At 38.4% G+C, this 18299-nt stretch overlaps 1 protein-coding gene across 8 annotated transcripts in view; it reads left to right on the forward strand.

Moving 5' to 3' along the window:
- The window catches only part of DIO2 (iodothyronine deiodinase 2), a 111741-nt gene that overhangs the window by 51267 nt on the left and 42175 nt on the right, over positions 1 to 18299 (forward strand). For 7 of the 8 annotated variants that reach the window (XM_082384751.1, XM_082384752.1, XM_082384754.1 and 4 more), the window contains one exon: positions 9786 to 10060. In XM_082384751.1, coding sequence (XP_082240877.1) covers positions 9786 to 10060 — 275 coding nt within the window. Of the gene's footprint in view, positions 1 to 5245; positions 5373 to 9785; positions 10061 to 18299 lie in introns of those variants that run through there. The other variant, XM_082384757.1, reaches the window with a different exon arrangement.

The raw sequence follows: 18299 nt of genomic DNA on the forward strand, positions 1-18299 counted from the left end.
TAGAAAGGTATTATATTTTCCATAAAACCCTACAAAACATCTATTCATCACTTTTGGGGCTGTGGGTTGTTCTGGAGTTCTAAGTAGCTGAGAAGATGCCAGATCTCTAATGGAAGAGATTATTCTGTTTAGGGAATGTTTGATGACTCAAGGAAGAATAACTTTAGGGAATTAGGCATATAGACCTATTATTATGGGTTTCACAAAGAAGTTAAATTTTATATTCATGTGATGTTTGTTTTTATATTAAATTTTTTATTTTCTTGTATCAATGAAGTTTCACTATTAGAAATTTCACATCAAGAAACACATTAGCTTGTCATTGATCACCTCCATGAATTCTTATCATAAGCTTTTGTTCTGTCAGAATTGTCAGATTCTTATGACCTAGTAGGCAATTTCATGTCATACCTTGCATTTGGGGGTGGATGCAAATGAGTAAACTGAGACCACCTTGTAACTTAAAACGCAATCTCACTCTGAGTCAGCATGTGTACTGCATACAATCAAAAATGAATGAAAAAAGGAAATGACTGTGGTTCAATAACTTATGAAAAATGTTATAGTTTTATTATCAATGTATGTATGCATTTTTTTTACAACACCCATCACTGTAGCACAAGGGTACTCAGATGAAAGATTGGATTTAAGCTCAGAAATAATGGGGGGGAATGTCTATTTTCCATTTCTTCCTTAGTGGCTTGACAGATGTGTCAGTGATTAAAAAGATAGAGACAAGAGAATATCAGTTAGCTAGCTAATTTATATGATGCTTTCTGTAGTCAAAGAAACATTGTAGATGTTTTGGGAGAATCAAAAATCTTGAGTGGAACATCCTTCAGAATTACATGGGAAGCAGGAAAGTGGGTGGAAATGAAACAAGATTGGTCATGAGTTCATATTTGTTGAAGCTGACTGATGGGTACATGAGGGTTCCTTATTCTTATCACTCTACATTTGCATGTGTTTGAATTTTCCCATAATAAACACTGTTTTCAAATCCCAGGATTTAACTGTTTCCCAGCAGGAGTTTATACTCTAAATATGGAAATAAGAATGTTCATTGTGCACCTATACCACAGGTTCTGCATTTCACAAATATATCCTACTTCCATAAAATCTTGATTTCTACATCATTCTTGAACTAGCTCATAAATTTTCCCAGCAAGTAAACATCCTCAGTGTTTCTAACCCTGCTTTCTGTACACTGTCAGGGTGATTTGTCATGAGAAGTCAAAAGTAATAAAAATCACAAATAAAGAAGCAAGAGAGGTACTCTAAGCTATAGACCGAAAAGAAGAGAAAGACTGAAAATTTGGATTAAAGTCATTCTGAGTTACTGGACCCATTTTTCCCTGTAGCAGTTTAAAGCCTACATTGTTCAATAGTGACTAATTTGGAAGCTTAATGTGCTTTATTAGCTTCCCTGGTGAGGTACCTGGAGAACCTAAAAATGAGATGAATGCCTTGAAATCATGTAAGTGTGGTCATGGAGAACTGGAATTGTTCTGGTCACTGCTATCCCTGTCACTGAGGTGTTCTTTAACTAGACTTGAACAGCACTGCCAAGAAGTGCTTCCCAGCTTCCATGGTATATCCATAACATTAAGATGTTAAGATTGAACTTGTACATAGTAACTTCCTGTCAATTGAAAAATCAAAGGATATACCCAGGTCCCTGTTTCTTTTTGTTACTGATAGGATCTGTCAAAACAAAGTTCTAAGCAAACTTTTTTCATTATGTGTAGCTATAACAACTTTATTGTTTATCAAGAGAAGGTTATTGATTCCTAAACAACTTACGTTTCAGAGTCAAAAAATACAGTGTAAGTCCCTCTAGTGGAGATTAATGATAAAATATTACAAACATGGATGTATATGAAAACATTGTTTAAAGCTTGTTCCATTAACAAAGGCCACATCTCTAAATTAGATTTTGCAGAACTATATTTAGTGGGGCCTGTGTATATTCTTCATTAACTCTTCCTTGACTCTTATCCCACATAGAATTGGCTAATTCTTCCTTTATACCATACTGTATGCTGCAATTCTATTATAGCCCCTAGAATGTTGAGTTGCCGTCTTTGGTTTACATATCTGTCTCCCCCTACTGGACTCTGAATTTGATTGAGACCCAGGGATCCTTTTCAATGCCCAGTACAATGACTAGCTCTTTGTAGGTTTCAGTAAATGTTTGTTTTAAGAGGATGGCTAACTGAATAAATGTCATAGTGGCTAATCCTTTGAGTGAACTTGAGCTAATTTCACAAGGTAAGCAAATGTCTTTGACTTTTTCCATTCCCTTTCTCACATTTCCCATATCCTTTCGCTGGGGGCTGCATATAGAAAAACAAAGTATTTTGCCCACTGACTTCCAATTTCACATCCTTTCCTTGAACCTCTACATTCTTTATGTTTCTCTGTTTTTCCCAATATTTAACATCTGTTGTGATCAAGGAATCAAATGCTATTGATTATGCACTGCCCCCCCCCAATATCTATTACATTTATTCTTCTAAATCCAGCCCCGTCTTCCACCTTTTTGCTTTGCCTCTTGTCTCTTCCCAACACGCAAAGCCTACTAGTTCCTTCTGGAAGAGTCATTTTGTCACACAAGAAAACAAATAGCTTTGGTAGCTCTTTTGAGACCACAGTTCTGGATAGTAGGGACATGTTTCTGTGTAGGATGAATAAAACAAAATAGTACCACACATATTGGCAGCCATTGACTTTTGTTAAGCCTTCAATTTGACAAGCACATTATCCACTAAAATGTCAGTGGTTTTCCTCCTTTGTTATTGAACGTTTATCTATCCAATTCTGGTCCAGGAAACTTAGGAGAACAATTGTTTTCTAGGATCAGAAGTATTTGGGTAGCTTTTCTTTCTATTCTCCCTAGAATCATGGAAGGTGCAGGAGTGTGACGTGGTGAATAATTTATAGTTAAGTTCATGCTTTTCTAGAGGGCTCTCGAGCAGGTTCAGTTCAGCTTTGAGTTTGGGCAAAGATTCAGGTTGATTATTATCATTCTTTAGGCAAAATTTGCCCATTTCTAACGTCCCTAATTACAGGTAATCTTTCCTATTTTCCACCAAGTAACCAAAGTTTCCTTAAAGTCAGGTAGAGCAGGTTGGTAATTAATACTAAAATCAGATCTGACCTGCCAGGAACTTTTTTTATCCAAATAAGTTTTTATTAGAGGGAATCTATTGACATTGGCAGGTCTGAATAAACTTATCATCCAAGATTGCTTTTTATTTTGAGCATTTTTTTTAAAAGACTAAGTCTCTTAAAAGCCTGACTATGTTATGACTATCTCAGCCACCAACCTGAGATAAATGTGGGAAGACATCTTTAGCTCCATTTTATAGGTAGAGAAATCAGTTCAGAGGTTTGCTTTTGGTCATATGGGCCTGTATGGCCCCAAAAATAGATTGAGTCTGATGATTGTCAGAACAAGACATCTCTTGATAGGAGGTGAATGCCAATTTTCTGAGTAAGCTGGTGTTATTTAACATTTACCAGGAAGTAATAGAGATTATGCTCTGAGGAGTTTGAGGTCTTAGATTTGTGTATCATTTAGCTCATTACTAATACAACAATCATAAAGAGTATTGTTTCTATATTGGGAAGGCAGATGTTGAGTCCTTAAAACATGATAGAAAATTCCCCTCAGAAAACAAAATAAGACTATTCAGGAATTTGTATACATCTATTTTTAAAATAATCATTTAGCTAAGTAGTTGTGTCTTGATAAAAGATAACAGGGTCCATCTAATAAATGAGGCTGAATTTTAAAAATAGATTTGAATTTCATGTCTTATATTTTCTCCTTAGAAGACATCTAAGGAGATGTCTTCTCATCTCATCTACTCTCCCTTAGAAAAGCATAAGGATTCACTTAATTGTACAAAAAAATTAGTCTTAAAAATTGAAATGGACATGGAGCAATAATTTATGATTATGGTATTCTGCCACTAGCCCAGTTGGACGGTTTTATGTATGTGTTATATATTAACTTATTCTTAACTATTATCTTAATAGCACCAGAGGCTTGAAAGGTTTTGAGAGATTATCTTATGGGCTTCCCTCTTTACCTTGAGAATAGGTCCACTGATAACATTTCCATAACCTCCCTTGGTAACATATCTCATTGTACAGTCATCCTCATTGAAGGTATCTTACCCCCATGTCAAACATGGATTTTTCATGCTACAGTTAATTCTATTAGCTTCACCATCTCCACTGAGCTTGGAATAGAATATTTCCTTTGTGCATTAGTATCTACTGATTCTTAAGAGAGGTGGTGTGGCATCCTTTGCTGTCAGTGGGAACAAGCTACATTATTACTTCTGGAATGGCATGAACTGGCATGTATGTTAATACATTTTGTCATGCTCTGTGTTCATGTACTCAGCATATGAGTGTGGTGATATATAAAGGATTTTTTTAAAAGCTACTATAAAACCATTTATAAAGTATGACCTACTTTATTTTAAAACTTAATATCATCTGGTGGTTTCCTATGAGCTGTGGAATGAAGCAAAGTAGAGGAAAAGTTGTTCCAAAAATGATGACTGATTTTGATTATGTTCCCTTGTTTCTTTTGGTCTATTGCATTGGGTCAAGGATTTAGGGAGAATGAGGATGTTGAGTCAAATTTTTGGAAAAGAGAGGGTGAGTTCAATTTGTTCCTTCTGAGGGCTTTTTGTCCTGAGGGAATTCACCATGTATAACTTTACAGAGTGTTCTTCTCATCTATTCCACTACCCTCCATCCAACCCTGGTGTCTCTAGAGGTTAATAAACTAGTCTCAGAACTAACACTCAGAGAGCCTCATAGCACCTTAAGAGGTTTGACCAGGTGGGTTGGGGACTAGCCATCAGTTTAGATCTAGATCAGGTCAATAGCAAATGAAAGCTGTTGTCTCCTAACAGCTGTTCGCTGTGAAATGAGGTGCTGGCATCCATCCAGTTTCTGGACAGCTGTCTTCCTCACAAAAAGCATTGCCACAATTGACGTTAATTGGCTCTCTGGCTGGCAGCCTCTGCAGGCAATTCATCGAATCTTCTCCTTTTTTCTACATTCCCCTTTCTCCTCTCCACCCTCCTCATCTTCCTTCTCTCCATTTCTGCTTTCCCCTCCTCCTGTGTTTTCCCTTTTCTTTTCCTTCTCTGTTTTGCCAGTAGGTGGCCTGGAAGAAAAAAGAGCAGCAGCCGTTCCTGAGGGAAGAATGCATTAACACCTCGGACTGTGCTCTCTGCCAGGGCTTGCAAAGGGACCTAAGACACGGCTGGGCTGTTGGGATAGAATTCTCATACCTCCCAGAGCGTCCGCCTTCTCGACCCCAGCCCTAAGTTGCTTTGCTCAAGGTGTGTCAGAGTTTACTCTGGGGTTGTCTATTTTATCCATTGAGCTTCTCCTTTCATCACAGGACAGGGAATATGGCTGTGTTTGTAGAATGGATGGGCCCACAGGGAATTCTGAGTGATTCAGTAGTTGTGGTGTAAACCCTTCATATAACTCACTCTCAGCACAGCCAGGAGTCACTAGAGATGGAAGGTTGTACAGTTTGTGACTTCCTTCTCTGGTAAGAGGCGCACTATTTGCGGGGCGGGGGGTTATATGTATGGCAGTCATATTCCCAAACCCAGAATCAATGCACCTGTCCTGACCAGACATCATTGGATTTATAATATATTTATTAGACAAGTTTTTATTAAAGTAAAATTTAACCTCCATTTAAAAATTATATTTAGCAAATCACTTGAATTGGAAGAAATAAAATTTTATGAAACTAAGACCACTTGAAAGTCCACAGCACGAATTCCATAGTGTTCTTGAATGCCCTTTGCTGCCTTCAGATAACAATAAGGAAAGAGTAGTGGTAGCTTCCATCCTTGAAATCTCCAGGTGTGCTTTCAAGTTATCCAACTTCAATTTCTTAATCTCAATTTAAGAGTCAAAAAGTGGACCAAAGGAAGCCTTATCACTCATATGCTTATTTTTCCAAACGGAAAGACGCTATGGTAGGACATGCTGCTCTCAAACTATGAAAAGGGAAAACAATTAAACAATTTTACAGTGGTTCTGTTCTTATTAAAAAGCCTAAAGCATTTTTCTCTAGGCTACCTCTCTTTGGAATTTAAAACCTGTGTACAACATTGTATGGGGAAATTCAACCAGCATACCACACATTGGTTTGCATTTAACTCATTACAGTGTTGATTGCTAAGAACACGTACATGACCAAGAAGATATCCAAGCCTTTCAAATGGAGCCAGGAGCTTGAACTGGGGCAATATTAAACAAATGTGAAATCCCAGATATCCTTTGGGCAAGGGTTTTCATTCTCAGAGTTACGACCAGGACCAATAAAATAGTCATATAGGAAAAGCATTGAGGTTTAGAGTTGGGGAAAATATCCCAGCACCAGCTCTGACTTTACAACCTTGATGATCTACTTTCTCTCATTTACATGATGGGACAAATCATACTCTATCACCTTATGGGTTGTTTTTGCTACTTAATTGGTATAAAATTACTTGAAGATCAAAGTGCTAAATATTATTAATAATTAGAACAAGCAGTTGTGAACCATGTATAAAAAGAGAAATAGCTTTGGAGAAGTGTAATTTCTAGATTGGACAGACTGTCTAACAAGTAAAAGAAAGGCTCTTGGTTTTGTGATTTATTTATTCATTCATTTAGAGAAAATGATAGAAGAAATCTGAGAAGGGTCACAATCAGATTGGCTATCTGCCAATCTGTTCTTCTATTTTTTAAAAAAAACCTCTCAAACACTTCTGACTTTGTAAAAAGAAAAAAATTTTGATTTATAACCATTTGTAGTCTGCATGTGCCTTGAACTTTGCATTTAAAAAGAAGGCATTTTTTTCTGATTCTCTACCAATCCTCCTCTTGTCTTGCCATTTCCAAACATACGCCTCTCATTGAAAGCAAATGACAAGTGAGGGAGAATTGGTTTATAGCTGCCAAGAAATCTCTACCTTAAAGGAGCACTGGTTTAATTCAAACAGGGCAAAATGAATGTCTGAGAAGGGGTGAGATTTTAAGGCTTGGGCGGTGAGTGGAAGTGTCATTTCCTGAGTCCACACCTTCTTCTGTCGTTGTTGGCTGGCACTCTGTCTGGCACCGTAGCTTTCCCATCTATACCAGTTAAAATACCATGTTGTCACCTCCCTTTTTTTTTTCCACAAGGAGAAGATTGAGAGAATGAATGGAGTAAATATATATTATGTATACAAATAATATCCTTTGCTAACAATGTATGCTAGTCATAGGAAAAATATTTTTCTATGTGGTTTATGTTCATTTTTCTAGGCTTTGAAGTCTTCTCTAAAAATTTAGTCCATGGGATGCAAATCCAAAACTTGTCATGGGCTAAACTGATGATAAAAATGAAGAAATCAGGTTTTTAGGACAATAGGGAATGGTGAGGGTTGTGTCAATGGGGAGGGCCACACCCAAGTCCACCAGGATGCACACAATTCTGGGGTACCCCAGTCATGGTCACAACATATGGTATGTGAGTGGTGCCCCTAGTGTGGAGCAGTGCATGCCTGGCCCGTTTATCCATTCAGGACGCCTTCCTTGCACTTACTACATGCCAGGCATGGTTCTAACTGCTGAGAGATAGCAACGAACAAAGCAGACAGGAAACTCTGGTCTCTCAAACCGAAAGGCGCTCTCATTCAATTATTTTATTAAAGGCAAAAAGCACTGTGCCAAGCAAATAAAATGCATATGCATGCAGAATTTGGCCCATGGGCCCACCAATTAATGACCCCTACTCTAGGCTTTTAAATTAGTTCTCTGATCTTGCAGGTTTTAACCACAGGGACAAAACACAGAAATGTACTGACCATATATTTGCACCCACTGCTTAACTCATGCTTAATGAGAGCTCCGTGAACATGAAGAAGTCAGCTAACTAATTTTCAATTTACATTCTATATCTCCACCCCAGTGTCTGTACTTGCCACTCCTTCTTCCAAGAAAACATAATTCCTAGAGGTGATCTGTTAGGCAAGTGAGGAAGGAAAACTAATCGAGATGGGGGTCATGGCATTCTGCCAAAGCATTGTCTGCCTAAGTACCTGTCAGTTTTGGAGACTAATGGGAGAGGCAAGCCACTGAGCAATGGTCAGTGTGACTCTTGAGCCAATTCAAAGTCTGCTCTTAACCACCTACAAATTTAATTAAATTTTTTTTTTCAAGCAAAAAGAAGGTTCCTTAAAGTGTCGGGTCTCTTAGGGGCTAGGTTAACAGAAGCAGGGCAATTGCAGAAATTAAAGAGTTCTCTTATAAAGAATTTATTTCTTATCTTTATGCTTAATGCCACTTGATAAAAATTTTATTTAATCTGCATATAGGCAAAATGGAACTAAAAGAAGGTCTGGTCACCTAGCTACTTTCATGTCTAGAAGATTTTCTTTTTTTTCTTTTTTTTGCATTGGAAGCTTCAGTAAAACTAAAAAGAAAACTTGTACTAATTTTCAACAAGAAGCTTTAGAAAAGTGCTGTGGTGGTACTCAAAGAGTTTAAAAGTTTTCCATCTCACAATTCACTTTGGATTTTCTTAAATAAGATTATGACTCAAAAATATTTAAAGAACTTAGGTCACAAATCTGACAGGAGACAGTCATAGTATATAGGCGTAAAGATGGAAGGTAAGCATTCACATCTTCCAAGAAATAGAGCAGAGACCATCTATGATTAATCTTCCTGTTTTCTACTTGCCATGCAGGATCCTTTCTTTCCCAAACCCCTTATAAATAAACAATAACAATAATAATAATCAGAGGAGAGAGAGTTTCCCTATCAATCTACACATTGAATTAAGTAACTTTCCCCAAAGTTTGGGAGCATTTCCTGAAAACCCTCAAAGGTATTAATTTTTTTCCCTCTCTCTCTTTAAATCACAAAGCAAAATTCCACTGTCCCTCTGCCCCCCACCCCACCTCCTAAAAAAAAAAAAAAAAAAAAGTTGCCGAGTTTTGCTTTTCTATTCACTGCAGTCCTGGCCAAAGTAAAGCCCTCTTTCTCAATGACGTCAAGATCTTTACCAAGATTAGGCTTTCATTTCTCTATTGCAGCAATTAGCCAGGGAATGTATAAAAGGCTTCAGGGAGACTCACTAGGCTGCAGAGAGAGGCACTTTGCACCACAGACAGATAGCACGAAGGAAAAGCCAGAGGGAGTGAGGAAAAAGAGAGAAGTCAGTCGCTCCTGAGGAAGGGAGAGAGTGAGACAGGCTGGGAGAAGGAGAACAGAAAGTGTGTGTAAACGGAGTAAAGAAGGGAAAAAACTACCCTTAAAGCACATTTTAAAAACTCTGGCAATTCTAGAAAGAAACAGGCTACGTTTCTGAACATAGAGACAATGAAAAGCTAAAGAAAATTTTGCAATCTCTGCCACAGTCTCATAGGTGCTTGGAAATGAAAGTAGAACTGCCTGTCTTTAACCGACTCTGAGAGGGGTAACTGGATTAGGGACGGGTACGCCAGTTTGTTTTTTTTTTTTAAACATCTTAAATCCTGAAAAAAAAAAAAAAAAAGCAGCAGCTCCGAATTGAATGAATTGATGGGCACACTCCAACTGCTGGGCTGGAGAGACTGGACTTGGTCTTGCCATTTCTGCTTCTTTGAAAAAGGAGACAACTTGGGCTTCCTTTTAATTTAGTTTTTCTCCTTCTCCCCCCACCCCCCACCTCCCCCCTCCCCTCCCCCACCCCCTCAATCACCACCCCCCTTTTAAATAAGAGGGTGAAGGGGAACCAGAGCGCACAAGGCAACTGACCCAGGAGGCAGAGAAGATGGGCATCCTCAGCGTAGACTTGCTGATCACACTGCAGATTCTGCCAGTTTTTTTCTCCAACTGCCTCTTCCTGGCGCTCTATGACTCGGTCGTTCTCCTCAAGCACGTGGTGCTGTTGCTGAGCCGCTCCAAGTCCACTCGCGGGGAGTGGAGGCGCATGCTGACCTCAGAGGGAATGCGCTGCATCTGGAAGAGCTTCCTTCTCGATGCCTACAAACAGGTGAGCTGCACCGAGAGGGGCTTCTCCGCAGGGCAGCCGGGGCAGGGGCTGGAATGGGGGGGACTGGGGGCCAGCAGGAGCACTGGGGTGAGAACGGTGGAGCCCCATTTGGGGGCCTAGCGGTTATGCGCTCCTGTGTCTACTCTCTACACCTGTCACACACAGTAGGTTTGGGGATGACAGGTATTAAGTCATAATGACTCTGCGTGACCTGAGAAGGAGCCTTTCTAATAAGGGTCGTTAATGGCTTGCTGTGACTTTGGAGTGGAAGGTATTGGTGCCTGTAGAATAACTTTGAGAAAAGTCAGAAAGTGTTGGGGGAGGGCAGACCGCTGCATTTATTCTGCTCTTGTCATGAACTGGCATTTTTTGCTTGATGAAAGGCTATGTGAGGTGCATTAGGAAAGACAGTTCAATGGGTAGGCATTAAAAAGCAAGAAAAAAAGAAAACACCACTCAGAACTCTCAGGGAGCTGGCAAGATTTAACAAAATAATAACAGCAGGTATCATTTAGCATAGTGGCTGCTTCGTTTCTGGTAGAAGTAAGAGTTAATGAGAGCAAGCCTGTGTGCACCATCATCCTCTACCTTGATTTGGATTAGAACCTTTTGAAGCAGTTATTAGGCACTGAGTCTGGAGTTACTAGATATCTGTTTGAAAAAGATCTGAGAACTAGCTGTCGAAAATCCGGACTTTGTTAGAGAAACCACATTTGCTTTGTTTCTCAAAAGTTACGTAAGTTGTCTTAGAAAGAGCAGATAAATCTATGGTTCATGGCAATCTCAAAGCTCTTATAACTCGTGCCTGGAACACTGGAGCAGTCGCGTCACTTACCTGCAGAAGCTGCGTCCCAGGGGCCGCCCTTTCAAAACCAGAGTGATCTCTGTTACTAAGTGAAGCATGCTGTTTGGAGATGGTGGAGCATCCTCAGCTCAGATCTTCTTAAGGGGCAAAGAGGAAAGGGCACTGGTCCTTTGTCAGTTTGCTCTCTCTCCCTACGCCCGTGTGACTCCTGAATGTCCCTGGGCTTAGGAAGAATTGACTCATCTGGCAAAAGCTAGTATCAAAGCAGACATTCTTGGTTTTCCCTAACAGTATTGAGAGACCTTGCCCGAGATGCCAGGAAGGGAGTTTGAGAGGAATATGGGAGCTAGTGAAGTGGTGTACTCTAGGCAGGCAGTACCTCAGAAACAGAGCCGGAAAACTCAGAATAAGAGGGGGAAGGAGAATGAGTCCTCCATAAATAAACACTAGAAAAATAAGTCTAGAGAATGAACTTATGCTTACCAGGGGGGTAGGGTGGGGCGGGAAGTGTTAGATTGGGAGTTTGGGATTGACATGTATACACTGCTATATTTAAAACAGATAACCCACAAGGACCTACTGGACAGCACAGGGAACTCTGCGCAACACTCTGTAATAACCTAAATGGGAAAATAATTTGAAAAAGAATAGATACACGTATTTGTATAACTGAATCATTTTGCTGTACACCTGAAACTAGCACAACATTGTTAATCAACTATACTCCAATATAAAATAAAAATTAAAAAAAAGAAATCTATGCACCAGGAATGGAAAGGAAGTAATTTCTAGTAGCAAGGAATCCAGAGTAAGATCCTTCCATTGAAAATCAAATAAGTGTTCAAGAAGAAAATACTCATGGTGGATTAGGGAAGTTTTCCTACAGTACATGTCTTTGTTATTGAGAGCAACCTGCAGAAGGTTTGCATTTGTTGTCCTAAAGACAGGAAAATAGTAAGAGCTCTTCTTAGTAAGTGAAAATTTCTTTATAATAGTATGAAACGATGCTCAAAGTTCTAACAGTAAAAACTCACTTTATATTATGTACATGGGGTGAATGGGAGATGTGGGAAGGAAATATTGAGATGATCATTTCATTTCCACAAATGTATACGCTGAATGTGAAATGTTCACATTTTGTTCTGGGGGTAGAGAATTTGGAGGAGGGTGGGGTGTGCACACACAAGTATGTCAGGCATGTTATGAATTAGGAAGTTCCCTCATCTATACCTGTATTTCATAGGTGTTAGGAGATAACACGGCAATGTCAGTTATTTGGTCTCAGCATATTAAACTCTTACTTTTTTCAAAGACAATTGACTTCTGCCTATAAAAGAAAAGTCACTGCTTTGGAGAATTTTACCTGTATGCATGTATATTCTCACATAAAATATGGGGGTTGTGATGTTACCCACAAATATTAAGTGAGGTCGTTTCTCCTATTAAGCAGCTTATTGAAATAAAAAGGGAAAAGGAAACAAATGCCTCTAATAAACTTGATCATTTGTTTATTTTTTCACCAATGTATAGTGTTTCATTGTGTCGCAATATTTCGTTATCCCTACTCTAAGAGGCTGAGAAGGATGAGTGATTTGTTTTCCTTTTTGCACATGGTTTGTGCATTCTTCTCCTGTATTGTTTCTGTCTACTGATTTGATTAGTGACCAAGTTCATGACTGACATTATTATGTTTGCTTTTATGACTTATATAATAGCTGCCAGGAGAAGAAGCAACACAAGAACCCATATATCCAGAGATAAGGCTGGGCTGGGTGTGTGATGGATGGAAGCATGGTGAACACAGCTTGCACTGAGTTTAGATCTCCTTCTGTCTCCAAGTGTAGCAAGGGCGGTGGCGGCTGTGGTGGCCCTTGAGGATCACTCAGAATCTCTGAAACAGATTGAATCACTTCCCCAAATGCCACTGTCACCTGTGCCACTGCCTTTGGGTGTAGCCCTGTCTAGAGACACACTGGAGGAGTCTCTGTTTGAGACGGCATCGCAGTGTTGCACAATCCTGACTTGCGTTATTTCGAGGCTGCCACCCCCAGAAGCGGAGTCTTCCAGGGTGAGGAGCGGGCACACGCCATACGATGAGGCCTGGCATTTCTAATTCTTCCGGTTGTTGAATGGCAGATACTTGGGAAGCTATTTAGAGAAAGTGCAGTAAGAGTGCTGTGCCTGTGTTTGGCTCCTACAAGAGGCAACAAAGAAATGAAAACAAATTAGAACAAAATAAAACAAAAAACCCTTCTTCATTAAAATGTTGAATGGGATTTAAAATTAACTTTATAGGGAAGCCTTTAAAGACAATTTGGGTTTGGTTAGAGGGAGGTCCATGCATGATTTGGATGAAAAAGAAAATCTACTGAGCTTTGTGAGAGATTGAGGTGTATAACAGATGTTTATTATTTAAGTTTTCCCTAGTCAGTGTCATTGCATCTAACACTGCATCCTTGTGCTGGTACTCAAAGACTCAAAAATACAACCAGTAAACAAACTACTCTGTCTGGGAGCCTGGCTCCCACCTAAATGAAGTGTAAAAGTAAACACACAGTATAGATGCTGACAAGCAGTTTAGCTTCTACATGGTCAATATTGCTGTGGCACAGAAAAGATATTCATTTGAACATATAATTTTGGTTTTGAAAGGGTCTCTTTAGCATTCTCCTCCTCCTCTTCATTCACCTCAGCCTTTTGACACTCGTTTCTACAATGGAAAATGGCTCTTTTAAGAAAGAAACATTCCCAAAAGGACACAAAGAAGGCTACAGCCAGAGCTTGTCCATCACTTGGATAAAACACTGGGAAATGATAGCGCTTAGAGCTATATTTTTCAAGTTACAAATCAACAAGAGAATGGCTAACAGGGAATTGAACTCAGAGGAAAGAGTAGGTAGCTTATCCTTTAACACTGATTTGTTTGGCCAATTTGAATATAAATGGTTAAAATGCTGCTTAATAATTGTTTGGCCACATTTGTAAGGACATTGATGTAGGCTGGTCATTGTGTCAAAGAATTTGAAATTTCCTGACAGTTAATAAAGCCATTCCAGGGCTTTGGACAGCAAAAAGGATGTGTAAAAATAATTCTGCCACATACCTACCCCCATTTTTATCATCTGCTTTGCTTTCTATCATGAGATTAGGTGATATTTTGTCCAGAAGCCTTTCTCAGGCTGTGGAAAAGAAAAAAAACAAGGTTAGTAGTATATGCTCTATTTCCAGCTTCTACTTGATGAATGGTTCTTTCTTTTTTTCGCCCTTGCCCTGCATTTCACAGTCCACATGCTAAAGCAGCATTATCCTTTTCCCCACGCACTGAAAACTGTCAGCAAAAGGAAGCCCATCATCAAGGGAATCGAATATATGCCATATATTTACATTCTTGTTCATATTTATAAATATGGCTATCACAACATTTGAGCTTGGCCCAGAGATGTCTTCTGTTGTAAAAATACAGACCCTTTATTCTCCTCCCTTGTTGGTGTTGTGTTGACGTTGATTATAAAAACGTAAGAAAGGACAACTGTAATAGTGCAGATGAGAGAGAGAAAAGTCAGTGATGACGATATTACATTTTACGTATGTCCTTTCTGATCCTTGCAAAATAAAGAGACCCTTTGGGAACATCGGAACTTCAAGACCAATTAGTGGAAATGACGCTTGTGTTTGGGCATTAAATACTGGGCAGGGTTCTCTTTAGAGCGGCTAATGCTGGCAGGGAAAGAGGTACCGACCTAATTACTCTTCCGCAAGAGTAAAAAATGCCTTTTGAATGCCTCTTTGGCAAATATGTCTCATTAAGGACAAAAACCAAACACAAACCCTCTAAGAAGGAGAAATTAAGATGATAGGTAACTTGTGGCCAGGAGACTTTCTGTGCCACTGTGGGAAGTTAAAACAAAGTTTGGGAGTACCAGGGGATAACCTGTTTTTGTCGAGCTTCTTTCCTGCAGCCTAAATGTTGTTATGGGGCCAACTTTATTTTCTTCATCATTCTGGCTTCTTGTCAAGGAATGATTTGCTCCTGAGGAAAGCAAAGATCTTCCATCATTGAAGACAATGGTGATTCTCCCATTCCATCTCAGCAGGGTGAAAAGCCAAGCAAACCAAGAAACTCTCCATTTGTAACTTTGGTCACAATACGTATTTAATTTTCATGGTGACCAAATAGGAAGACGAGAAATGAACAATAATGTCCTTCTAAAAGATTTTTTTTTTTCAGTTTAAGACAGGCTTTCATTTTTTTAATTGTTAAAGTTTTTTTTCTTTATTGTTGCTAAATTGTCCTCTATCAGCAGTTTTTAGCAAAGATGGACAAATTTTATGATTAGTCTATGACACTTATAAAAGCAGACTACTGGTCTACTCACATCTGGACTTCCAAAAAATGAGTGTGTGTTTTTCCCTTGTAGTTTTATTAATAGCACTGTTCTTACCTGTGCACTTTCTCTTACCTAGTCACGCTCATTAAAAGGATAATTCTGTTTATGACATTCTAATCTGCAGTCAGGTCCTACGGCTGCTCAACAAAATGAAGATGATTGGTTACTTTCATTTTACGCACTGACCAGCTGAGATAATCAAGAACAGATCAATAGCATTAGGTGTTGATCGTGGCGGTACTCTGCAGTGGGATCCAGGATTCACTCTTCTAAATAATCTGCCTCAGTTAGCTCATCCATCACCCAAATGTGATTGTGTTCAGTGTAGGTTAAGGTTATTATTAAGCATAAAATTCTTCACTGACCTCTACCTAGAATTATAACAACAATTAATAATAACAATAATTTATGTAATAAAAAATTTTAAAGTGTATATATAAATTTTCCCCCAGCTTAACAAAATACCAACACCTCCCGCCACCCCCCCCCACCAAATACCAAAGAGCATTATGTATTTGGTAACTTTCCTCACTTTTGATTTTAAAGTTAAGATGTTGTACTTGTTCTAAGTTTTCTAAGTTGAACTAGTCTGTTTGTATTTTGAAAAGAATTATGTGGCTGAATGATACATTGTCACTAAGAAGAAGGAGAAGGTGCTTTACCTTTCCAAGAAAATTAATTACAGGTAACAAGAGTGTCACCTGTGACTGAAGTCAGATTAGATTACTCAGTTGAATAATCAGGAATAATGCAAGGATCAACAGTTCAGCTTGGGTGAGAGTCAGGGGTGACAGAGTCCCATTTAACAAGGCCGCATAGTTGCTCAGAGTTCTTAAAAATGACTCAAAAATGCAGGTGGATGTTTTTACCTACCAAGAACCTCCAAGTCTGTAGTCCAGAGATGATTTTTCTCCTGTGTTTGGGTTGCTCACTTAATGAGAAGTTGCTACCGCAGCTAATGGATTCAGACTGATCTGAATGCATTCAGATCTTTATATGACAGTGTGTTGCGAAACACAGCACAACGATATTGTTAAAAGCAGCCGTCCTAGAATCATTATTGCTATTTTACGTGGGAAGGATCTAGCGAGAAGGTGATGGTAACGCTACCTATTACCTAAATCTACAAAGAAGTACGAAAAGAACCCATAGATTAAAAAGTTTATAATACCTTTAAAATGTATATATCTTTAAATTTTAAGTATATTTTAAAACCTCAGAGACAAGTGTAGCTCATATAAAACAGTCCAGCTAAAAGTAGCTTATTCGGTTTCTTCACCTAGTGTCACTTGCAAATTAACCAAGAAAATACAAATAAAATAACTTTCTTCCTGATAGTGACTGAAAACAAATGTACTTACTTAAACCACACCAACAGCTTCCTTTTCTAAGAAAGAAGTTTGTTATTCTAAGATTTCTTTTAGAAAACTAACAGTACTTGTTTCAAACCTGCCCTGCTAGGATTTTTCACAAGGGAGAGAAAGGGCTTCTTTACTTCTTCCTCTGCAGTTAAAATGAGTTATGCATTAACATCAGATAGAAGCTTCTGAATAAAAGCCCTTGAGTGCTTTTTTTTTTTTTATCAGTTTGGATCGTTGAGTTTTTAACAATTCACTTCTAAGTGACTTCAATTAACAGCAATGTTATATGTGGTGGTATTTATATGAGGGGAAAAAGTCGATCCAGTTGCAAGTGTTTTATAATATTAAGAATAGTGTATAAAAATCAACTATTCTGTTGTAAGTTGTCCCCAATGTTACTGGCTTTGATTAAACCGTTCTAGGGGAAAATCCAATTGTATTAATTCAAACTGAAGTAATTGGCTCTTTTATGTTTCCTGCTTTTTATTATCAGTTTACAGATTCAAAGATCAGCAAACTTTCTTTCAGTCTGTGTTCAACAATTTAAACTACGTGCAAAGAGGGTACCTGGAACAATTTTCCTCTATGCTTTTTCTGCCTGAGTATTTTATAATTCAGAGGAACTTGATAATAAAATGTGTGGTAGAAAAGTAAATGGTTTGTGACTTCTTAAATTTAAAAAGTGAAACAAACAAAAACAACATGTAATATGAGAAATTAAAAGTAGAATTCTGCAAAAAGTAAAATTTTATGTTTTTGTTCATTCATTTGTTTGTTTAATGGAAATGGCGAGGTTCTAGTCAAAAGAACCCCAAAGTATGCAGTAGCCATAGAAGTCTTTGGGAAGGATGTCATACTGAGGAGAACTCAAATCACTTCTAAGAATATATATTTTTTAAAACATAGAATTGGTCAGGAAAATAGTATTCTGTTTCACATTTTTGGGAGGCATCTATAATGGCAAACTACACACCCACAATGATTTATAGTGTACAAAGCTCTTTTCCTATGTCATCCTCCTATAACCGTATGAGGAAGATAGGCATTATTATCACCATTTTACAGATGGGAAAGCTGAAGTACTGAAGAGATTAAGTGGGGGTAGCTCTTCTTATAAATGGTGGACCCCCGGTTTTCTAGTTCTGGGCAGGAATAGAGCCCACTGGTACCCTTGTCCATTGGTTGAGATTAAATGACTTAGCATCAGGCAAGAAAATAAAGGTCTTTTCTGAGTACTTTAGAATTCAGAAGTGGGAATACAGAAAGAGGTACTATGTCCCACAATTCTGATAATTTATTTTAAAGTGGACCATTCACTTTTTACTTTTAAAATGAAGGCAATTAATCATTTGTTGTATATTGTGTGCTAAGCACTGACACAAAATAAGGACAGTAAAGAATACCCGTCTCAACTTAATTATGAGGAGAGTTAACTGCAGCGCCTTCAATCATGAAAATAATTACCTTTAGTGACTATGCAGAATGAAAAAGACTTTTATTCTCTTTAGGTCCATTCATTATATTACCTGCCACAATGGCTCTTTACTCAAATCAATATATGTTTACCATATCCTCTGAAGGAAATACCACATTTTATTAGAGCCAGTTGCTTCTATACGGAGTGAATTAAAGTGACAATGTGTTCAATGTGGTATTCTCTCCCTCTTTCTTTTTTTCGCCACCAG

This window comes from Balaenoptera borealis (assembly GCF_965194805.1).
Source record: "Balaenoptera borealis genome assembly, chromosome: 3".
NCBI classification, from domain to species: Eukaryota; Metazoa; Chordata; class Mammalia; order Artiodactyla; family Balaenopteridae; genus Balaenoptera; species Balaenoptera borealis.